The 24,162-nt window shown below is 48.2% G+C and overlaps 1 protein-coding gene across 5 annotated transcripts; it reads right to left on the reverse strand.

The window, feature by feature from the left end:
* Positions 1-1,523: 1,523 nt before the first annotated feature.
* On the reverse strand, positions 1,524-23,120 carry ARNT (aryl hydrocarbon receptor nuclear translocator). Of its 5 annotated transcripts, XM_058821623.1 has the most exons (23): positions 23,034-23,120; positions 16,139-16,244; positions 14,737-14,781; positions 14,027-14,071; positions 13,088-13,132; positions 11,053-11,266; positions 9,915-10,128; positions 9,765-9,830; positions 9,544-9,643; positions 9,161-9,226; positions 8,966-9,051; positions 8,511-8,587; positions 8,216-8,350; positions 7,708-7,782; positions 6,777-6,928; positions 5,825-5,935; positions 5,571-5,646; positions 5,008-5,131; positions 4,623-4,713; positions 4,151-4,304; positions 3,798-3,957; positions 3,215-3,366; positions 1,524-2,649 (listed from the first exon to the last, which is right to left on the reverse strand). In XM_058821623.1, the coding sequence occupies exons 1-23, from the start codon at positions 23,056-23,058 to the stop codon at positions 2,560-2,562; spliced, it is 2,409 nt and encodes an 802-aa protein (XP_058677606.1). In that variant the 5' UTR covers positions 23,059-23,120; the 3' UTR covers positions 1,524-2,559. The 5 variants fall into 5 exon arrangements, with proteins under 5 accessions (XP_058677606.1, XP_058677608.1, XP_058677607.1 ...); XM_058821625.1 differs by lacking the exon at positions 9,765-9,830; XM_058821624.1 differs by lacking the exon at positions 9,765-9,830 and having other exon boundaries at positions 3,215-3,369.
* Between the last annotated feature and the right edge of the window lie 1,042 nt (positions 23,121-24,162).

Raw genomic sequence — 24,162 nt, forward strand, 5'->3', positions numbered from 1 at the left:
CTTTGGGGGTCCCTGGCAGGGGGAGGAGCTTCCTGCAGTGACTGTCACCTCATCACGTGGCACCAGAGCCATCCCAGACATGTCACACTGGGGACAACGACATCATCACCACTGTCACCGTCACCCTCCAGCCACGGGAACAAGGACAGAGCCAGGAGGGGACAGCGGGGGGATGGAGCAGCACAAGGTGGGGATGGGTCACTGTCACCCCTTCCCCACGGGGGTCCCCAAGACAGGGGCCACCCCCTGTGACCTCTGTGGGGACACAGAGAGGGGACACAGAGGGGGCTGAGTCACCCCGGGGCTCCAGGGCACAATCATCCCCTGGAGCACGAGGCCCTGACGTGGCACTGAGTGACCGGGAACTGGGGACAAACAGGGACAAATGGGGACAAACAGGGGAGTACGAGGGGTTTTTGGGGGGCAAAAAGAGAGGAGGAGGCTTAGGGGGGGAAAATAGGGGAGAAAACAAGGAGGGAACAGGAGTTTGGGGGCCAAAACAGGGAGGGGATGGGGACTTAGGGACATTCCTCCACGAAAGAGGCAGAAATGAGACAAAGGTTGGAAAAAGGGAAAAAAAAAACCCTCTCTGTTGGAAAATCTCTGCTGCCCAAAATCCACCTGGGGATGGGACACACCTGAGGGGGTTCAGCTCCTGCTCCCCCAGGACATGGGGGATAAAATTCCACCCCAGGACAAACAGTGGAGTTCCCAAAGAGGGGGAAAAGGGCCCAACCTGTCCCCTGTCCCCCCAAACCCCTGGGAACCCTCTCAGCCTCTCCCCATCCTCCTTCCCAACAGCTTTGGCTGCTCCAGCTGCCAGGAACTGGAAAATTTGGGGGAGGATTCAGCCACAGGACCTGGAAGGGCTCAGGGAAATGGGAATTTTCCTCCCCCTTTAAGACCTGAAGGGCTCAGGATGTGATGGATGCTGGAGAGGTTATTGCAGGGAACAAACTCCCAGGATGTCTTCAAATGGGATGTTCCCATTTATCCATAAATTTAAAATAAAATTAAAAAAAAAAAAGAAACAAGAAACCCAATTAAAACAAAACCTTCAAGTCTTAATTTTCCAGAGGGAAAAGAAGAGGGAAAAATAAAGGTTCCTGCTCCACTTACAAGAGGAATCTCTCTGGGTTGGTGACACAAAGGTTTCAGATTTTAGTCAGGAATGACAGCTCTGGAATCAGCTCTTGGAAAAAGGGGGGGTTTCCCCATTTTTGCCCTCAAGCAGCAGAGAGAACACTCACAACCAGCCTGGGGGTCCCAGAGCCCCCCACAACATGCAGGGAAAAGGGGGGAACACCCACATTCCATTCAAAACAAAACCAGGAACACTTGGGATCCTTCCCCAGCTGCTGTTGTGCCAAATTTCCTTCCAAGTCCAACTCTGAAATTCATTTTCCTGTTGGAATTGAAGCAAGAGGGAATCAAATGGTTCTTCCAGCCCCTGAGGAGAGCAGGGTTGGCCACAAGTTGTAGGTTTCTTTTTTTTCCCATGGAAAAAGCCAGAAGATTCCAAGTCAATGTTTAAAAATTAAAAATTTATACATATAGATATATTTATATATATAAAAAATTTCATTCTGTTCCCTACTTTTCCAGCTCTCCTCTTACTCTTTGTCATTTGGCAACAGGATCATCCCATGGCAGGAATTCTTCTTTAAGGAGGTGAGTGAGCAAATGTAGTGAAATTACACAGTTCCTCAGCAGTTCCCTGGAAAATCTCAAATCCAGGGATTCTCCTCCATCCAGTTCCAAAATGAGGACAAGGAACTCACCTACATGGGATAAAATTCCTTGGAGCAGGTTTTATCCCAAAATAAACCTGTTGGAACATCAATTTGTGGCAGCACAGAAACCATCAGCTGGAAAATGGATTCATCCAGAAGAAAGCTACATGGGTAATATTTTTATGGCTTGTTAATTATCCCAGGGTAACGAGGGGGGGGTCATGGGTCACACTGATTTCATTGCACAGTTCACAGGAGAGAGAAGATTCCAGAAAAAACACAGGAATCTCCACGTGGAGCACCCTGGACTGGAGACGCTGTAACAACCCTCCAAAAGCAGCCAAAATTCCTCCAAAAAGGAGGAAAACACTGGCTTGGAACACGGATTCTTACTCAAGCATCCTCCAGGATTGTGTTTACAGGGATAACACTTGGAAGAGTTCCTTCCAGTATTGAAAAATTCCAACAGTTTTGTGTTTTATAGAAAAAAGTCACGGCAGAGAATGAAATAAAAACAGTCAAAAGCCACCTTAAAAAGTCTGGAAGGGCTGTCTGTGATCCAGACAGGAATCCCTCCCAAAAAAAATCCACTTGGGAGCAGCTCTGGGGCCTTCAGCCTCGCGGCAATCAGGTCCTGAAGCTTCCAGAACAATCCCACATGGAGGAGGTGCCCAAACCACTCGTCCTCCAAGGCCATCCCTCCTCAGAGCTCTGCTTCCAGAAGGTGGGAAGTGTTCACACAGTTCCTTGAGAAAAAGACTCTGCTGTTTTTCCTTTACATGTGGATATTGTAGAGAGCTTTGAGTTGTCTCCCCTAAGGCTTGTTTTATTCAGAAAAAGAAGGGAATATGTTCAACTCTGGGAATTCTTCGTTGTTGTAGTTGGGGCCTTGGTCCCCCAACATGGTCAGCATGTCCTGTGAGGATACAAGGAGAGGGTTTAGGATCCAGACTGGAATATCAAGGGAGGTTTAGGTTGGAAATTAGGGGGGAAGGCTGGACTCCATCCCCAGAGGCTTTTCCAACCTCAACAATTCCATGGCTCCATGATCATCTGGGTAATTTAATCATGGGTTTGCTGGAATGGATACTGTGGACTAAACTGGTTCCTTTCCCAAGGGAACACAGGGTCTGTGTCCAAGAGAAATTTAAGGAGAGAAGCAAATTGAAGCTATAATCACCAACTGCTGGGAAAGCTGGGGTGAGAAGATTATGAATTCACAGGAATTTTTAAATTTTCATTGGACTGTAGTTTTTTCTTTTAAATTAATTAGAATTAGAAGGGTTAATCCAACTAGAATTTCACACTGATCCTGCAAAAGATCAGATACAAAGACAGTCCTGCCCTCTCCACTTCCAGCTCCATCAGGTTATCCAGGAGTTTGGGACCTCCCCAGCTGATCTGAACCAGAGGAACAAGCTCTGGCTGCTTCAAGACCAGTGGATCCCACCAGACTGGGAGGTTAAAAAGCCCCATCTTACTGGGAAGACCTCGGGCTGGCTGGGCTGGGGCTGCTGCACGTGCTGCTCCCCGGATGCTGGGCCGTGGTGCTGTCCCTGCCACTGTGGCCACATTCCCACGGCGTCGGCGGCGCGGGGCTGGAACGGGGCCGGGCTCTGGGCTGCCTCTGTGGCTGCTGGACAGAGAACACAGGCAGTGAATCATCCCTGCTCTGGGAACGGGGCTGCTCCAGTGCCCTGATGGGACTGGGAAGGGCAGGGCTCTGTGTGGTGCTGCTGCTGCTGGCGGTGACAGGGCAGGAATTCCTGCCACAGGAATTCAGGTGTTTGCTATGGGATAGAACAAAGAGACTCCCAGAGGGGTTTTTGCCTCACAGTCAGCCTTAAAATGCTGAGATGACCCCAATTATCCCAAGCTGGGAGGGATCCACAAGGACCCCAAGTCTAACTCTATGGTTGAAGGATGATTGAAGGTGATCAACATCAGCTTCAACTCTGCTCCCCACATTCAGACACTCCCAAAATCCACCAAAAAATGATGGAGAGCACATCCCACCACAGCTGGATGCTCCCAGGGGTGTTTTGCCCCCCAAGCCCCACTCACTGAAGCCTGTGCCACGGCTGGCCAGGGCTGGGTACGGCGCCGTGGTGGGAGACGCCGTCGATCCCGGCGCTGCCATGGAGCTGAAGGAGGACGGCGTGCCCTGGAATGTCCCCATGCCAAAGGAAGGAGGTCGGGTCTTCACTGTCTGAGATGCCACTTGCTGTAAGAGAGGAAAAACACAGCAGAGGAAGAGGAGGCACGGCTTCACCCCGACCCTCAGCTCAGGGAGGAGTTGCTGGATTAGCCCCGCAGGAGGAAGCAGCGCCAGAGAGTGGAAGCAGGGTGGTTGCCCGTGGAGAGAAGGGGCTGGAAGGCAGCAGGGAGCCTGCAGCTGAGGGTCTGGGCTGTGCTACCTGGGCTGTGAACACCGGCCGTGTCCCTGGAGCCCAGGTGGTGCCGCTGACCTGAGCTGGGCTGGAGTGCCGGGAAATCTGGGACAGGATCCGGCCGGAGGGCGAGGGCTGCTGCTGCTGGATGATGTTCACTGGAGGCACCATGCTGCTGCTCCTGCAACACAACACGTGGCTGAGGCACTCACAGGAGGAAAAGGCACCAAACCTTTCTGCTCAAGTCATTGGTGAAGGGAAATGAGCCCAGTAATTGATGGGAAACTGCCCAGTGGTCACCCCTGAGTGTCCCAAGGATGTGTGGACGTGGCACCGGGGACAGAGGTTAGTGGCAAACACAGGGTTAACAGCTTGATGATCCCAGAGGGCCTTTCCAACCTAAATGACTCATGATTCCACACTGGGAAACAACTGAGAGGGTTGTGGGCACAGCAGAGGAAACAGGGAATGGGCAGGAGCTGGGCAGGTGAAGGCTCACCTGAAGTTCTCAGCAGGCCGTGCAGCAGTGAAGGTGTTGCCCTGGGCAAAGAGGGGAGGGTTGGCTGGCATGGTGCTGGCTTTGCTCTCATCTGTGGAGAGAGCACGAGTCATTTTTGGGCAGGGACATCTCAGGAACGGGGAGAGAAGCAGTTGGAAGACATGTATCTGTGTGAAGGAACACTCCTCGGTTCCTCCTCCTGACAATTTTGTTAAATCCTGTTTAATTCGATTTCTTTTCCATTTTCTACTGAACTCTCATGGATTTTCTCTGGAGTCAGAGCATCCACTGTAGACTGGGAGCAGGGAGAACTGCTCCACAGGGGACAAGCAGGAAAAATGTGACCAGGGCAGGCAGGAGGAGCTGAGCTGAGCTGCTGACCCACCTGTGCTGATGCCAGGGAAGATCTCCCCGAAGCGTGGGTCCCTCTCCTGGCTGAACAGGCTCTCAGCCTTCTCCAGGGGCTTGCTGTGCTCGGGGCCAGCAGCACTCACGGGCTGGACAGGTACCTGGGGAGGGACATGGGGCTGCTCACACCTGGTGGGGCTGCTCACACCTCAGCACAGAGGAGGTGAGCACAGGGCCCAGCCACTCCTGGGATTCTGATGTGTTTTTTGGGATAGCAGGGCCATTTAGGATGCACAGTCACATCCCTGGAAGTGTCCAAGGTCAGGCTGGACAGGGCTTGGAGCAAAGTGGGCTGGTGGAAGGTGTCCCTGCCCATGGCAGGAGGTGGAAGTGGATGGGTTTTACAGCTCCTTCCAACCCAAATTATTCCATGCTTCATGATTCCACGTGATAAATATTGGAATTGAGCAACACCCAACAGACACCTTACCCTAAAACCTCACCTCAACCTGGTGTCACCACCTTTAAACCCCCAGCAAAAGTGTGACTTAAACAGAGCAGGACAATGAACAGGGAGTGCCCAAATCCCTCTGGACTCACCTGTGAGTGCTCATAGCCAGCCAAGCTCTCCCTTCCTGGGCCCACTTCCAGCTCTGCCTGAGGTGGCTGCTGCTGCCTGAAATAGAAAGTGTCTGTGACTGGGGAACACAAGATAATTCCCAAGGGAACAGCTCTGGGTGGTTACACCACGGATTTGTCAGCCTGGAGTTCCTGGCTGCAGAGAGGGGAATTTGGGAATGAAGGGTGTGTGAGGAGAAGGAGGAAATGGAAAAAGGAGCTGAGCTCCTCCTGACCTTGAGGGCAGTGGGGCTGTGCCCATGTCCAGCGGAAGGCTGACGCTCTGCCCCAGCTGAGGCCTTGGCATGGAGTTTGCCAGGGCAGGCCGGGACTCCTGGCTTGAGTTCCTGCAAATCAAACACAGAAAAAAGAGATTTAAAAAGTCCCAACTGGTAGCAAAGCTGGGTCCTGTGTGTAGCAGGGTGTGGCTGGCTGGGATAAGATGAAAAACCCCACTTGAGTGAAAGGGTTTTTGAGTGAGTTTCCACCTGGTTTCCTTGAAAGATGGTGCCATGGAATAGGAGGCTCCCTCCTCCACACTCAGCCCCTGCACACCTCAAACACAACCACACAGACACTGCTGCTCTGCTCTGGACTTCCACAGGGAGTTCTGGGCTCTGGATGTGGGAATGGCTGTGTGTGGAATGAAGAAGTTCAAAGAGAGAGCTCTGACATGGGGCAGGAAATCAGGCTTGCAGCAGATTTCAGCTCTGCAGGGATGCAGTGCTACTTTGCCTCATGGCAAAAAAATCCCGGATTTCCCTTCCCCAGGCAATCCAGCCTTCTGTTTGTCTGCTGGAGCTGCCAAGCCTGCAGCTCCAGATCACACACAGGCACAACTTCTTGGTCCTTGCAATGGGTGTGGAGCTCTTGGAGCTCCCTCATGGAAAGAGAGAACAACTCTGACCATTCCCAAAGATGGGAAGGCTGTGACAGGAATCCAAGAGCATTCTAAGGCAGATTTCACTCATTTCAGGCACTGCTGGAGCCACATTTTGGCAGCTTGCTAAGCCACACAACAAGACAATTCCTGCACTTTGTAGCCCTCCAGTGCCTGGCACATCCCAGCAGAGAATGGGAGCCGGAGGGACTTAGGAACTTCTCCAGGGTTGTGCAAATTGATGGGGAGAGGCTGAGGCTGCCCAGCTCTGGGTTGCTGTGGACTGAGAGCCCCTCTGCAGCACTCACTTGACGTTGGTGTTGGTGCAGATGATGTACTCGATCTCATCCGAGTAGGGGTTCTGGAAGGTGAACGAGCTCGTTCTCATCCACAGCCACTCGCGGCTCTTGGATCGGAAGCGGAACATGACCGACAGCACCTGCCCTTTTAACTTCACCACCTAAAAACAAAATGGAATGACACCAGTAGCACCTGATCAAAGGTGGGGAAGAGTAACCTGAGCACCAGTTCCCCCCCCAGACCCCTGTGATGGCCCTTTGCCTCAAACCTGGACCACCACATCTCAGCCTTCCCAAACTACATGGCACTATTCCCTTGGGACAGCTTGATTCCTAAAGGTTCCAGAAGGGGAATCTAAAATCCCCTTGTTTTTTGGCTTCACTTCTCTTATCTCTTTTGCACTGGTGAGATGTATGGAAAAGCCTCCAAGAAATGAAACACATGCTGTAGCTTCCCATTCCAACGGTTTGGAGCAATGGATATGAGCAGCTGGTTTTTGGAGTCATGAAACCACAGGGGCAGCCTTACCTGCCCTGCCACCAGTCCAAGGCCCTCAGAAATAACAGTAACGACAACAGGGCAAGAAAACCACCTCCACTGCGGGTTCTGGGCCCTAGAGATGAACCAGGGTTTCAGCCAAGTCAAGCAGGCACTTGGGAGCCACATCCCTGGCCCTAAAAGCCAACTGGACCAGCAGCCAGAGCTGGAGTTAAGACTGGATTTAGGAGTTAAGACATCAGATGGTTCTGTTTCATTTTTGCATTCAATGATATGACTAAATCTGCAACTGTTTGCACAGGAGAATTATCTAAGGTTTGTTTTTCTTCTTGGTTTTCCAGTCAATTTTGTTGTTTTGCAAGCACCAAGGCATTCCAGTCTCGGAATGAGCTCCAATCTGAATTCCACCCTGCATGCAAAGGGCAGCTGTGATGCTTTTACCTGCTGAAAACTGTCCCGTAAAAGCTGTTGGTCTTCTGGATGGCAGAAATCCACAATGTCTTTCCCCAAGAGTTCCTATTTTTCAAGGAATTGGGAGAGATTGAGTCAGTTCATCTGGCAGGCAGATTCCATAATTAATCTGTCTTTGGACAGGTAGTTCCTGCTCCTTCCCCCCAAATCCCTCTTACACAACCCAAGCACAAGAGGCTGGTGTGCTGTTTTTTAAAAGAAAAGCACAACAGCTGTTGATTCATGTTTGATCTTTAACTCAATTTGAGGCAAAAATGGCTTTAATTGACATTTGACATAATCCAGAGACACCCAGCCTTGCCATGATCAAAGGACTTGGAAAAACACATGGAAAAGCAACCAGTGGAGAAGAAACACATGTCTGGGTTAAGCCCTGGGCATGGTTTACCAGCTCTGTTGGACAAGCAGAGCCATGATGTAGAAGGAAAAGTAAATTTAAAGAGCACTTTTTTATTAAAAAGCTCCTGAAGGTCCTCACCTGGGGCTGGTATCCCACGGTGGCCACGCACCGGTGGTCGATGAAGGTGAAAATTCCCTCGGTGTTGTGTCGGGAGATGAACTCTGTGGGCTGGCAGACATTGTTCATGTCTGTGCAGTTGGGGGAGCTGGTCACCTGCCAGGGACACAGGGACAGTCACCAACCCTCGCTGGCCCTGAGCTGCCAGCCCTGCACTGGGATTTGTGGCCATCAGGGAATGTTTTCAGACAGAACAGTTTAAATCTGGGGACTACCAGGACAAGGCAATGTTGGAAAAGGGGAACAGGGCACTCACCTGGAGCCTGCCAATGGCCACCAGGCAGAACTTGCTGCCCTGGCCAGCGTCAGGGTCATCATCAGGCAGGGAAACACCTGGGAGAGAAGGGCCAAAAATTCCAGCAAGGTTAGTACAGGAAAAAATTCAGAGGAATGGATTCAAGACATCTCTCTGCCCTGGTCTGTAACTCAGTACTCTTCCCCATGAAGGGATTTTGCAAATTAAGGTGTCCACCCCTCCCTTTTTTCACCAGAAGGAATGAAAATCTCTGAATTTCAGCAAAAGCTGCACATCAGACAGTTCAATATTATTTTCATCCTCTGCTGCTTCACCTGCAAAAATTAAGTCAATCTTAAAATAAAAGTCATAGATGTGTTTGCAAAGCACTTCCTGGCACATTCAGCTCCTGGAATGGCAACTTTAGACCATGTGTTCCTAAACCCAGCCCACCTGAACACAAGGTGGATTGTTACCTGCTGGGGGCCAGGCTTTGATGTAGCCTGTGCAGTGCACAACGACGTAGTGGGGTTCTCCATCCTTGGCTGCACCTAAACCATTCCTTGGGAGAGAGAAAGAGGTTGTGCTGCAGGGGGGGAAGGTGAGGCAAGGTGTTCAGCTATGTTATTTATGTGTTGTATATATTTATATGTTATTTGTGTGTCATTTACCTGCAGCGATTCCTCATGAAGCTCAGACGATTGACAGCGACCGGATCCACAGAGCTGTTGCCACACCTGCACCAGGGTTAGAAAGGATTTGATCTTTCTTCATCAACATGGAAATAATCTGGACATCTCGAACAAGAAGAATTTCCATCCCACAAACCCCTCATTCTGCAGAACTCAAGGAGGGCTGAAACGAATTGGATCTTCTACAACAAGAGGGCAAACAAACATTTTGAGAACTTGACTGTAGGGAAAGCTCAGCCATGTTCTGTCACGTCTACATCAAAATGAGCCCAAAAAAGCTGAAATAAAAGCATGGAAGGGCCAGGTTTAGGGAGCAAGTCTGGCTTTAGGCTCAGAGATTTTCCCAGGGAATTCCTTCCTACCTCATCCTGCAGATGAAAGATCTCCTGGAGCCCATGCACATCCTCATGGACTGCTGCCCTTCCTTCTTCACAGTCCCTGTCTTCAAATCGAGGATACGACCTAAAAAAAGGAAAAAAAAAAAAAAGGAGATGCTGCTGCACTGGGAGTCCTTCCAGCAAGCCAGGTGTGGTGCCAGGTGATGTAGTGGGAACTGGCAGGACACGAGTGTCACTGGTGGTACCTTTAGATGCACTCTCGGGGGGGGCTGCAGCATCCTTGGTAGAAAGGCACCAGGGCTTGGTTCCCTCTACAAAGGGAAGGATTTAATCCAAGTCCTCTGCAGGCTGTCCCAACCTGCCAGCCCCTCACGTGCCAGCCCTGCTTGCTGTACCTGTGAGGGCGTTCTCAGAGGTGGAGAGCTGCTCCCTGAGCTTGCCCACGTCGTCGGGGTGCACCTGCTCGTACAGGGTGCTGCCGAACCACTCGGACTGAGGCTGGTTCAGCACCGGCGTCACCGAGTCCGACACGTACACCACGCGCCCCGTCTCGCACGACACGATGAACAGGAAGCCATCAGCTGCCTCCAGGATCAGGTGTTTGAGCTCCTGCAGACACACAGACATCTCCCAACTCATCCCTGCCACCTGGTTTTTTTTAATTTTTCTAAGCCTTCTAATGTTTATGTTCTTATAACGAACATTCTCGCGCATTTTATGTAAGTAACCGATTGTTTCGCATTCTTTTATAGAAGAAGAGAAATTTGATAAACTGTTAAGTTTGTCCAGTGTCATTGGACAATCCACTGTCACTTTTAAAAATCTATAAATGTTAGAATCAGAAATTAAAAACACTCTTTTTACCTCAAGAAAGGTGCGTGTACGCCTTGTGTTATTTCATATCCTATAACAACACACCCTATGTTTGGACTTTCTCCCCCCACTCATAATTTAATTTTCCCCTCTGATTGCTGCAATTCCCACAAAGCAGCATCAGGCCAAGACCAGAAGCCTTCAGGGACACCTTACTGTGACCTTCCAGGACCTTAAGGCCACTTAATAAAAAGAGGGACTCCAAGATCAGAAGGCTTCAGGGACACCTCACTATGACCTTCCAGGATCTTAAGGGGGCTTAATAAAAACAGGAAAAGGGATTTTTTTAGATGGGCAGAGACTTGGTCGGTGATAGAGACTGACACCTCTCAACTCCACAGCCAAAACCATCCTGGGTTTTGGCTTTTTCCCCTCTGATTGCTGCAATTCCCACAAATTAGAAGTTTTCAGGGACACCTCACTGTGACCTTCCAGGACCTTAAGGCCACTTAATAAAAAGAAGAAAAGGGATTTTTTTATATGGGCAGAGACGTGGTCAGTGATAGAGGTTGACAGCTCTCAACTCCACAGCCAAAACACACCCTGGGTTTGGGCTGCAATTCCCACAAAGCAGCATCAGGCCAAGATCAGAAGGACCTTCGAGGACCTTAAGGGGACTCAATAAAAAGAGGAAAAGGGACTTTTTGTGCGGGCAGAGACCTGGTCGGTGAGGAAGGAGGGTTTGTAGGTGCCGTCAGTGGAGGTGTTGCCGGTGCCACGCAGGGATTTCATGTGGGACACGGCCATGCGCAGGATGGTCAGCTTGTCCGGCTTGCGGGCCAGGGCGCTGCACGTGGGCACCATGTCGGACAGCTCCGTGATGTAGGCTGTCATCTTGTTCCTCCTCCTGCGCTCGATCTCGCTGTGGTTCTCCCTGCCAGAGCCCCAGGAGGAGAAAAGGAGAAAGGTGAAGCTGGCAGGGGTGGGAGGTTTGTGTGACGCACACACACAGACGCCGTCGGGATTAGGATCAAGCCTCGCATGCTGGGCGTGCACAGGGAATGTGGAGACAGGGCAAGGAGGAGAGGCTACACCTGGACCTTCCTCGAAGTCACAGCAGCTCCCTGCAACCTCAGGACAGTGAGGACCTGGGCTGACCTCCCCTATCCACCACACAATGCTGCAGGAAGCAAAGGAGTCGCTCCCAAAGCAGGGTAACCTCAATACTGTCCATGTGAGGGTGGATGAGATCACCTGCACCATCAGACCCACCAGGTCTGCAGCTAAAATTTGGGCACCTGCTCTTCTGGGCAAGCTGGGCAGGTGGGAGGTGTGGGAAGGAGCTCTGAGGCTCCTTCCAGCCCCAGCCACACCAGGATTCTGAGTGACCTGAATGAGCTGGGTCTGACCTTGCAGTGTTTTTGAAGCCACCTCTCGGTGACACCAAGAGCCCTCTCACCACCACAGCTCCCAAGCAGGTTACACCTCATTTCTGCACAGATCATCAAGGCCAACCCCAAGCTAGGCAGACCAGGAGCAGGCAACACCTGGGTGGTGGCACTGAGACCACTGCTGCCACCTAAAGAGGCTCTTGGCACCCCTTTGGCTCCCATCAGTCCCACAGACCAGAACTTGTTTTTTTTTATCCAAGATGTATCATTTAACTTGGATCCTAACGTGGATTTTCCAAAACAGAGCTTAAAAGCCAGGTTTCCTCTACAGAAGGATGGATCGTGTGCAAGGAAGCACATGGTGGGAAGTGAAATGTGATGGAAGTGTTGGAAGGAGCAAGGAAAGGCAGGTGAATAAACAGGATAAATACAAAAATGGAGCATTTATCACTATGAGGTGTGTGCAGACATTCAGTGACCTCACCTTTGAATCAGCCTCTAAACTCACAAGCTCAGGTGTGAAAAACAAAGGTCCCTCAACAACAAAAGCTACTGGGGAATCACCAGACATTTCCATTTCACTCTGCCACAAGGAAAGGATGGGAGAACTGGGATTGTCCATGCTGGGGACACCTCTGTGCCTTCCTGATGTCCTCAAACATTTCAGCACAACTCAGTGCAGTCAGCACTGGGGGGGTCAGGTTTTGATTTAAAGACAAAACTGCCCAAAACTGGGTTAAGTCTGTAAGGTGGAAAATGAAGGGCACAGGTGTCCTCAGGGCTCATTCCTGGTGACTGTTCTGGTGGTTTCAGGCACAGCCTCTCATTAATTACCAATAGAAACTCATTAATTACTAATAGAAATGAATAGAAAATTACTAATAGAAACTCAGGGAAATAGTAAATCCTGTTTGCAGTGACGCCACATTTCCTGGAAGGAAAACACCTGAGCTAACACAGCTTTTCCTGCCTGTTCTGAGAGTCCCAACAGCATTTCCAGCACACAAAATCTTCCCAGATGGACAACCTGGGACCCAGGACAAGAGCAACTGAATTTAGCACACGTCAGCAAAGCTAGAGGTGAAAGCAGGAGCCCTACCCTGTGGCCTTTGGTAAAGAAATCCTTTCATGTATTCCCTAAAAAGGTTCTTCCAAGGATGAGGTGTGCCTTTCCTCAATGCCTTTCCCCTCCTAATCCCAATTCCACAGCCATTTCCAGGAGTTTGTTAAATCCTCTGCAGCAGATGAGGGAAGGAGGGAAAAAAATAAAAAAAAAAAAAAAAAAAGAGAGAAGGGATGCCTAGAGAAACATTAAGGAAAGGAAAAACTCTGCTTGTCCATGCTTGAAATCTCCATTCTCCTACCTGGCAAGTCTCTCCTTATCCGCTGAACTCTGCTCATCATCAGACCTAAAAATAAAATTAGCCAGCTAAGCTAAAAATGGAAAAAAGTTGAAAGAAATGGAAAAAAAAATGGAAAGATGGACTAGGAAACCCAGCCTAGGGACAGGTCTGTTTTGCAGAGGAGCAATTCCATAAAATAAAACAGTCATTAGTTTGCAACATTCTTCATTCAATTGGTGCCTGATGTGTTGGAGTTTCAAAACATTTTCTGAGGCTGTGACCTAGTTCTGATTTGCTTATTTCTAATATTAGAAGGATTCTGATATTTCTAACAGATTTTTTATTTGCTTGACTTCAGAAGGACTCAAACCATTTAAAAAGCTGGAGAATCCCAGCTTGGAATTCCCTGTAACCCTTTGGGAGGTAACAGCAGGACTGCCCCAAATCCTGAGGGCATTTTTGGGTCCCTCCTGGGAAATGGGACATTCATGGGCTGGAACATGTCCAGAGAAGGGAATGGAGCTTAAAATAGCTGTAAAAATACTATGGGCTCAGTCCCAACACTCAGAAATACAGTCAGACACCAAAAACTGGTCAAAGTATTCCCTACAATCTCCAGAAAATCCCCAATTTGTAGAGTTTCTGTGTAATTCCCTCCAAAACACACAAATCCCAGTTTGTGCCAGGAAACCCTGTTCAAGGAAAACTTGTACTAAGCAGGAAACTTGAAATCTCTGCAAGTTTCTTGAGCAGGAGAAAAGCATGAGAGTCCAAGGGCAGAGCTGAAAGGAATGGTGAAAAAGAGGAATGTCATTATCACACTCAATGAACTGCTCCAAAAACCATCAAGGATTATTGTGGATCCCTTCAAAAAAAGATGGTTGTGAGAAGGGAGCTGCAGGATCCCTCTCATATTAAGGTTTTTTGGCACAAAAAGCTTTTAAATCATCAAATTCTTACCTGGCAAATCTCTCTTTATCGTTTGGCATCGGGTCATCATCACATCTAGGAGAAGGGGGAGAGGTTAAAGTGTTTGCACTTCCTTCTTTCCCCCAAAAAACAGAGAAAACAAGGTTTAAAATCTGCTACAAAAAAATCCCTGGGGTTAAAAATGGTCAATTTATTGTGGGCAGTGCAGGATAATTCACTGATCACCCCAAATTGCACTTGGAAGATAAAGGCAGCCCAAATTAGGATCTCCATCCAAGAGTTTCTCTTGGAAAATCCCACATTCATCATCCTGAAACCACCCTTAAAGCACAGGAATGCAGGGAATTCTGGAATTGGAGTTATTTGGAGTTTTTATTGCAGTTAACTCCAGTATCAGTGGAGTTATTAAATCCTAAACCACACAGTGAGGCTACAAATAAATGACACGAGATATTCCAACTCTTCTGTGCTCCATATGGACCATGAGGAGATCCTCACAGCCTTGCCAAGTCCTCAGGGATAAGGATGTCTCTGGAACTGAAGCATCCTTACAGCAGATGAGGATTAATTAATGTCAAAAGCCACAGAGACGGAGGAATATTGCTGAATATTGAGGAACTGGAGCAATTCCCACTGCTTCCAGAGAGGAAAAGCCACAGGAGCAGAGAGATCCTGCTGCACAGAAAACACACAGACACAGCTACAGGACAGAAAATTCTGGATGCCATGTTCTCCCTCACCTGAGGAATTTACTGTTCCCTTCTCCATCATCATCAAAATCGAGCCTGAAAAACAGAAAAAGAGATAACTGCTAACCAAGTGGTTTCTCCTTTAAATTACTTTTCTGTCTGTCCCCATGGATGAGTCCTGAAAGGAAAAATTAAGCAATCCCAATGCAATTTAGTGTTCCTAACATGAAACAACCAACAAAGTTTGGAAAGGGGCTTCTTTCAGGTGTCTATCAGGAATAGAGCAAGGAAAAACAGTTCCAAAGGAGGGAAACCCATTTGGAGCATCCACTGAATCCCAACTTTCTGTTCCAAAAGCCTCCAAGGAGAATCAGGGACCTACAGATGGAACATTCCCAGTTTAAAAGCATGGATTTGGTGCATTTAAAATTAAAACAAAACAAAAAAAGTGGAGGGTAAAAACTTCCTGGAGTTGAAGTTCAGTTTGTGCAGTGTTTAGGGACAAAACCCCACTTCTGACCAGTTCATGTGGAAGGACAGAAGAGTTTTCACCTTTTGGGATGGAAAACTGTGGATGCAGCACGGGAAGAGCTGCAGGGGAGTGGGAACAGCAGCAAATGGGGCTGGAAAAAAGAGTTTCAGTGACTGGGAGGGGTGCAGAGACAGATTTCAGTTTGCTCCAAAATTACGAGGCAATTTCTCGTGCCAGAAATCTGGGAACAAGCACTCAACTCCTTTGAATTTGAATTTGCAAAGGCATTTTTAGCAAACAAAAAGCCTCCCACAAGCACATTGTGGCTTCCCCCCACCCCTCCCAGGGACAGCACAGCTGCAAAGGTTGGAATAAGGCTCCGAAATCCAGATTTTCTGTTCCCCCAGGCCTTGCTCTCAATCCTTGGTGTGTATTTGTTCTTTCTATGAGGTGCAAAGTTTTTAGTCCCCTCTGAGTATGTCACTTTGAGGACTAAGGACACCATACTTACTGTTCTTTAAGTGTGGTAAAAGTAACAAAATCATATCTGTAGATACAGATTTTTCAGGCTACTGAAAGAAGGGAGACATTTATGTATGATCAATTTATAATTTATATATATATAAATTTATAATTGATAAAATTTTCTTGCTGTAAATGAAATCAAACTTCACAAGTATAATGTAAGTGCCCATTGAGGTGGACAGAGAGTTCGAATAAATGAAAATTCAAGTATAACCAAGCTCACACAATTCAGTCAAAGAGAAATGCAGATTTAACCTATAACTGCAAGACAGAATTGTGACGTATGTTATAAAGTCAAATGTTTGCACAGAAATATTGAAATGGTAGCTGACCACAAAGGGAAAGGAATGGAGAGAGCCCACCTGAAAGAAGCAGGACACTTGTCAGAAGCAGCCACAGCTCTTTCTGGAGAACAAAACTCCCTCCAAAAGCCCTTTTCCCCCAGCCCTCACTCACCCAGGCCGTCTCTTGCTGGGTCTCTGAGCCGCTCCAGCCTGGGCTCCCGAGCCGGAGTTCCCGGAGCCGACGGCTGCACCCAGCGAGGAAACGTCGGATGCCATCTCTAAACAGGAGTGGAAAAACCAGAGAAATCAACCAGGTTTACTTGCAAACCCCTCTGCTTCAGTGCAACGCTCCCCAGTTAGGAGCTGTGTGTCAGCATCTGCCGGGGCTGGGTTTGGGGCAACGGCCTTTCATCTGCTTCCTCAGCTGCAGAGCTCAGGCTGCCAAAATCCAAGATGTGGTTTGGGATTTTTGAGGAGAGGAGGAGCCTGCTGGGAGCAGGGGAGGGGCTGAGGCTGCAGGAGAGCTCAGGCTGCCAAAATCCAAGATGTGGTTTGGGATTTCTGGGGAGAGGAGGAGCCTGCTGGGAGCAGGGGAGGGGCTGAGGCTGCACCATGGAGGAGGGAGGAGGAGCAGAGCTGTTGGTACAGAATATTCTGTTTGTATAGAATATTAAATAGCCCATAATTAGAATGTACATTTGTAAAACTAATAAAATAATATAGTATAATACAGTATAGTATAATACAGTATAAGATAATATAGTATAGTATAGTATAGTATAATACAGTATAGTATAATATAATATAATGTAATGTAATGTAATATAATATAATAGTATATAATAAAATAGTATATAATAGTATAGGATAGTATATAATAGTATATAATATAATAGTATATAATATAATATAATGTATAATGTATAATATATATTAGTATGTAATATAAATAACATACTATAATAATAGAATAGACTATATGTTATTCGTTATGTTACATTATTATATTATATACAATATAACTAATAATGTATATAATATATAAAATAATAACATATTTGTAATAATATACATTTGTAAAACTAGGAGCCATTTGGTCAAGAATCATGAATGTCTCTTCATATTAGATGGTAGAGACATATCAGCTGGTAGAGACATTATGATTATCTCACAAAACCAGATTTTTATAAAATATGTTTTAGAAAGAATCCTGACTTTCAAAAACCTAAAGAGCAAAGAGTAATGTAGGGATATGTTAACAGAATATATCACAAACAACTCTCATTCCACATTCTAAAACAATTTATTGAAATAAAATCACATTTTCCTGATGACACAGCCTGCAGAGGGTTCACTGCCCAATCTGAGACAGAGGATGAACCCAAGTGCTCATAAAACACTTCCAAAGCCATCATTGTCCACTGGTCCCTGCTGCTGCTCACCAGTTCAGACCAGTGGCACCAGTTCAGACCAGTGGCACCAGTTCAGACCAGTGGCACCAGTTCAGACCAGTGGCACCAGTACAGACCAGTGGCACCAGTTCAGACCAGTGGCACCATTACTGACCTGTGCTCCTCACCAGTACAGACCAGTGCCACCAGTCCAGACCAGTGCCACCAGTTCAGACCTGTGCTCCTCACCAGTCCAGACCAGTGGCACCAGTCCAGACCTGTGCTCCTCACCAGTTCAGACCAGTGGCACCAGTTCAGACCAGTGGCACCAGTTCAGACCAGTGGCACCAGTACAGACCAGTGGCACCAGTCCAGACCTGTGCTCCTCACCAGTACAGACCAGTGGCACCAGTCCAGACCTGTGCTCCTCACCAGTACAGACCAGTGGCACCAGTACAGACCTGTGCTCCTCACCAGTCCAGACCAGTGGCACCAGTCCAGACCTGTGCTCCTCACCAGTACAGACCAGTGGCACCATTACTGACCTGTGCTCCTCACCAGTTCAGACCAGTGCCACCAGTTCAGACCTGTGCTCCTCACCAGTCCAGACCAGTGCCACCAGTTCAGACCAGTGCCACCAGTTCAGACCAGTGGCACCAGTACAGACCAGTGGCACCAGTACAGACCAGTGGCACCAGTCCAGACCTGTGCTCCTCACCAGTACAGACCAGTGGCACCAGTTCAGACCTGTGCTCCTCACCAGTACAGACCAGTGGCACCAGTACTGACCTGTGCTCTGCCCCCAGGGCTTGGGGCACCCTGGGTGAGGGGGAGGTGGCCCAGGTGATGTCCATGGTTCCTTCCACCCCCAGCCAGGCTGTGATTGCAGCATTCCATTTCCCTCTATTTCCATTTTCCTGTATATTTCCTGTATCCCATTTTCCCTGTATTTTCCCCGTGTATTTTCTGTATTTCCATTTCCCTGTATATTTCCTGTACTTCCATTTTCGTGTATTTTTCTGTATATTTCCTCTATTTCCATTTCCCTGTATTTCCCTGTATATCTCCTGTATTTCCATTTTCCTTTATATTCCCTGTATTCCATTTTTCCATATTTTCCTGTATATTTCCTGTATTTCCATTTTCCTGTATTTTCCTCTATATTTCCAGTATTCCATTTTCCTGTGTATTCCCTGTATTTCCATTTTCCTGTATTTTCCTGCATTTTCCTGTATTAAATTTTTCTTGTATTTTCCTGTATATTTCCTATATTTCCATTTTCCTGTGTATTTCCATTTTCCTGTATTTTCCTCTGTATTTCCTGTATTCCGTTTTCCTAAATAATTCCTGTATTTCCATTTTCCTGTATATTTCCTGTACTTCCGTTTCCCTGCATTTTCCTGTATATTTCCTGTATTTCCATTTTCCTGTATTTTCCTGTGTATTTCCTATATTTCCATTTTCCTGTGTATTTCCATTTTCCTGCATATTTCCTGTATTTCCATTTTCCTGTATTCCATTTTTCCACCATTTTCCTGTACTTCCATTTTCCTGTGTATTTCCTGTATTTTCCTATATAATTCCTGTATTTCCATTTCCCTGTATTTTCCTGTATTTCCATTTTCCTGTGTATTTCCACTTCCCTGTATTTTCCTGTATATTTCCTATATTTCAATTTTCCTGTGTATTTCCATTTTCCTGTATTTTCCTGTACATTTCCAGTAACATTCTGCAGTTCAGAGCTTGCTCAGTGTGGCTTATGCTGAATCTACATCCCAGCATCACCATCAGAACCCAACCTATATTCAAACAGGCTGTTCCACATCAGAAAATTGATTTTTAAATCCATTAGAAACCATTTTTTCCCTGTTTTGCTGAAACAAGTCAGCTCTGTGCTTATTTTAACAGTTGTGGGTTTGTAAGTCTGCTGTGAAACTGCCCCAAAAGTTGTTCCAGCCCAAAAATCTCCACCACAAACTGAGCCTGATGCAGCTCCCAAACCACTTCTGCTTTATCAGAGCGAAGGGGACCCCAAACCACCCAGACACCCCCAAAAACCCCAAATTTGCCTTCCCAAACCACCCTGAGCAGCACCCAGAGCAGCTTGGGCAGGAGCAGCCACAACTGGGGGGACAAAGTGAAGAACTGAGGTCAGGTTTAATGAATCAGGGAAAGAATGGGCTTTAAATTGGGGCTCCCAATTCTCCTCCACTGCCCAAAGCCAGATTTCAACCCAACAATAATTTAATTTCACTTCCAGAATTGCATTTTGGTTTATTTACAGCTAAAAGTGGAGCTGTACAATCACCTCAGTGGTGTGCCTGGACCTCCCAGCAAACACACTCCCAAATTTCTGCTATTTCTGCCAAAATTAAATATATTTTACCACCATATTTTACCAAAATAACCTTCCCAGCCTCTGTGCCTGCCTGTTTTGTTTCCCTCCAAGCAGCTGATGTTGCTGAGGAATTTTTTCCTTGCAGATCCATAGGATTTCCCAGGGGTGACTACAGTATGGAGCAAGCATCCAGCTCGAGGCTTGGCAGCTGAAGGAGCCAAAAACAACAATTCCAACCAAGAGCAGCAACAAAACACCAGGATCCTCTCTGCTGTTCTAAAATACATCTGGAGAACAACAAACCAGAGGTGGAAACCCTTCCCCATTTCTTTTCTGCTCCATTTTGGATCACTCAGATGCTGCTGGGACGTCCCAAGGTGACATCCAAGGGTTTTGTCGAACAAAATGAAGTTTTAAGTGGGGATAAAGCAGGCCAGGAGGGTTCCTCATTTTCCCCAGCCCTATGTGAACATGAAATGAACAGAAATGAAGTTTCTGGAGCACAGAGAATGCCTTTCCTGAGGGGAAGGAATTTCCGCTCGGGGCAGGGGAAGGAAGTGACACTGAGCTGTTCTCTGGGCCCAGCTCCACGCAGGGACACACAGAGAATTGATTTTCAAACCTTTGAGATGTCCCAGGAGCCCAAGATGAGGAACATTTCCCTCTCCTGGTGCAGGTGGAAGGCCAGGACAGACCCTGAGCTTGGGCACCAGGAGCTGGCACCGCTCTGGAGTGGGCACAGCCCCCCAAAAACCAGGGCAGGGAGAGCAGAGGGAGGGAAACACACAAGGACATGATGAGAAGAATAAATTCCGAAGAATTGTCACAAATAATGAGAAGGGAAGAGCTCTGGCTTTTTCATCCTTTGGGATTTCCAGGAAACACACAAAGATTCCTTCCCAATTCCTGTCTTCTCCCCATTCCAAACACGGAGGTGAATTCCTGAACCCAACATGCATCCCATGAGGAACATTTCCCTCTCCTGGTTTAGATGAAATACCAGGACAGACCCTGAGCTTGGGCACCAGGAGCTGGCACCGCTCTGGAGTGGGCACAGCCCCCCAAAAACCAGGGCAGGGAGAGCAGAGGGAGGGAAATACACAAGGACATGATGAGAAGAATAAATTCCGAAGAATTCTCACAAATAATGAGAAGGGAAGAGCTCTGGCTTTTTCATCCTTTGGGATTTCCAGGAAACACAAAAAATTCCTTCCCAATTCCTGTCTTGTCCCCATTCCAAACACGGAGGTGAATTCCTGGAGAAGTTTCCACTCCCTGGGAGGAGGATGGAGCCAGGAACAACGAAATGAGAGGAAACAGCCCCAGGTTGTACCAGGGCAGTTTTAGGATGGGTTTGAGGGAAAATTCCCTCCCAGAAAAGGCTGCTCTGCAGTCGCCATTCCTGGAGGTGCCCAGTTCAGAAATCCCAGGTGTTTTTCCAAAATCCTGGCTGGGTCTGTGTCCCAGCCCTTCCCAGCACCGACCCCTGCCTCCCCACACCATGTGCTGCAGCTAATTAAGGCCAGAAGGGAGCAAATGTAAATCCCAACCCCCACCAGTGCTCCAGGCTCCCAGCCCAACTCTCCTGGGAAAGGCTCTGCTGCAACCACTGGCATCCCAACAGGGAAAAAAAGGCTCCAAAATAAAATTACTGCAAATATTTCCAGCTGTGATTTATGCTGCAGATTTCATGTGCATTTTTATTGTACAAAACCGGTGCTTTTTGCTGCAGAAGCTTCAGGAGGGGGCTAATTGCCAGGCTCACGTTTGGATATCAAATCTCACAAGTTTTGCTTTAAATTCACTCATTTGTGATCTCCTCAGATAAAGCAGCCTTAAAAGTACTCTGCATTTCACTCACAACTAGAAGGCTTTGGTATTTCTGCTTTTATGTTTTTTTATTTACAAAGCATCTCAGTTTCTGTGTCTGGGGTACATTAAATTGATTTTTTTTTGAAGCAGGAGGTTTTTAGCTTGTTTGAGTTCCCCATGAAATGCCAGCTCAGCACTTTCATCCCCATGGGAACTTTCTCCAAGAAGAAATATAGAAATTAAAAAAAGAATGTTTCTTCCATTGCTAAGGGGTGAAATGAAGACATTCTGGGTATTTTGGGGCATTATCCAGCATTCATTGGAGCCCTGAAATCAATTTTTTAACACTTTAATGAAAAGAAGACCCACGTTATTTGTGAGAAATCTTCAGAATTTAATCTCCCAATAATCTCCATGTTTACTGCTTGTGTACTTCCCTCCCTCTGTGTAAATTTGGTTACTCTGCCCATGATTATAAATATTAAACACAGATGTTGAAAATTCTTTCTCATTTCTTTCAAAATTTAAAACTTTCTTGTGCAAAAAACCACGGAACCCTGAGGACTCCACTTCCACAAATGCTTGGATACCCATGAGTATCTTACTGGATGAGGCCCCAGTGGGTTTTTTCACCATTAAAAGCCACAAAACCTTCCTGAAACGTTAAAATAAAACCCCAGAATCCTTCAGCAGTGTCATTGAACACTCCTGGATAAACCTGAGTGTGTCTCAAGCCACAAAAAAACAAGCTAAGACTAAAAAAAAACCCCAAAACACAAACAAAGCTCAGATTCTGATCTCAGCCACCACGCTGTAAATCCATCACGATTTCACAAACACTGGTTAATCTGGATACTCAGTTCAGAGTTTAGCCAGAAAATTGATAAAATCAGATCTTTTCTGGCGAGAATCAGGGAGCAGCAGCTCGCAGCTTCCTGTGCACAGGGAGCTGAGGGCTCTGGGGAGCAGCGTGAGGAACCGGGGCTGAGGGAACACCGCGCTCCAGGCCCTCCCCTGCTGCACAGCTCCCACAAACATTCGTGCAAAACCTTCAAACCGGGCCAGCACTTTGTGCTGGGAGTTCGGAAAAACCTCAGCGAAACACAGCTGAAAAGGGGGCAGGAGCCGTCAAGAAAACAAATCCAAAGGAGTGATGATGGAAATCCAAATCCACATCGAGGGTCCCTCATTCCACCGGCTCTGCGGGGACCCCCGGCCCCAAACACCCCATATCCAGATAAACACAGCCCTGACCCCTCCGGGGTGCCCCATCCCACTGTGCCATTTCCCCCTCAGCCCTTCAGGAGCCTCCTCACGCCCCTGTCAGCCCCTCCAGGGCCCCTTCACCGCCCTCAGAGCCCCTCATGGCAACCCCCGCCCCTGAGGGTCGCCCTCAGCTCTGGAGGGCCCGGGAGAGCCTTTGGGTCCTCTCAGAGCCCCCTGTGCTCCCCTTCAGCCCCCCATGCCCTCCCCGGGGCTCTCAGCCCGCTCCCCAGCCCCGCTCGTGCCGCCGCGGCCGGGCTCACCCGCGCTGGCGGCGGTGGCGGCCATGGCGGGGGTCCCGGGCCGCCCCCTCCTCGCTCCGCTCCGCTGATCCAAGATGGCGGCGCAGGAAAACCTCCGCCAGCCCCACGGCCCCGCCGGCGCGGGGGCGGGGCCAGAGCCATGCCGGCTTTCTATTGGTTAAACCGGGGGGCGGGGGGAGGGACACGGGGAGATGTGGCGCTGCTATTGGTCCAGACGGAGAGCTGGGGGCGGGACAAGCGGAGGGCACGGCTGGGGGCGGGGCGAAGGTGGTGAGGTCCCGCCCCCACCGAAAAGGAGGCGGGGCTTTTTCGAGGGGGCGTGGCTATATTGGGTAGTGTTGATGACGTCACGTAACATTGGGATTGTAATTAGGATTAAGATTAAAATTAAATTTCGGGTTGAAACTGGGGCGAGATTGCGGCTCTAAAGCACTGAGAAAATCACAGACTGCACATGTGATTTGGGTGAGAACTGGGATTGGAATTGGAACGGGGGTTTTTTTGTCAGGACTGGGATTTGGGGCCACCAACAGGACCCCACAACTGATCCTTTACTGAAAAATCTCTGGAACACCCCTACAGCCCAGCTCTTGGGGTGTGAAAGTTATGCTGTCTTCCCAAAGTGATCGTTATTTCTCTCAGAGGGGGAATATAAAGAAACTTGAAGGAGATTTTTGGCGTATTTTGGGTGTTCTGGGGTTTTCATGAAGCTGTCTTGCAAAATCCAAACGGGCAGCTCAGTTCAATGCATTTTCCAAGAGTTTTTTCCAGTCTATTCCAATATAAGCAAAAAACTACCTGGAAATCCTCTCACTGGCAAAGCCTTTAGATTTTGGGGATAAATCCTCCAAAATGCTTCCCAAACCACCCCAAGTCACCAGGAAGACTCATGAAAGGACCCAGAGGCTTCTCCTGATGGGAGAAGAGGGTGTGGGGTGGGAATTTGATCCCCTGGCTTCTGTCTGAAAAGCGATGCCAACGCATTCCTGCAGAATTCATGAGGGCCTGGAGCCAGCAGGGCCAGGACTGAGACCCAGAGCCGGCCACAGGGAGGTAAGGAAGGAGCAGAGGGGACTCAAGGCCATCTTTTACCATTTTTTGGGTGTTTTTGACCCCTCAGCCCCATTAA

The sequence above is a fragment of the Ammospiza caudacuta genome, chromosome 30, assembly GCF_027887145.1.
Source record: "Ammospiza caudacuta isolate bAmmCau1 chromosome 30, bAmmCau1.pri, whole genome shotgun sequence".
In the NCBI taxonomy this organism is placed as follows: Eukaryota; Metazoa; Chordata; class Aves; order Passeriformes; family Passerellidae; genus Ammospiza; species Ammospiza caudacuta.

Excerpts from the sequence above, each read along its gene's own strand:
- ARNT (XM_058821623.1), bottom strand. The coding sequence starts at position 23,058 with ATGGCCGCCACCGCCGCCAGCGCGG. Across the intron at positions 9,227-9,543 it reads TCTTTCATCTGCAGGATGAG|GTGTGGCAACAGCTCTGTGG; the intron begins GTAGGAAGGAAT and ends ACCCTGGTGCAG. Across the intron at positions 6,929-7,707 it reads TACGGGACAGTTTTCAGCAG|GTGGTGAAGTTAAAAGGGCA; the intron begins GTAAAAGCATCA and ends TTTTGTTTTTAG.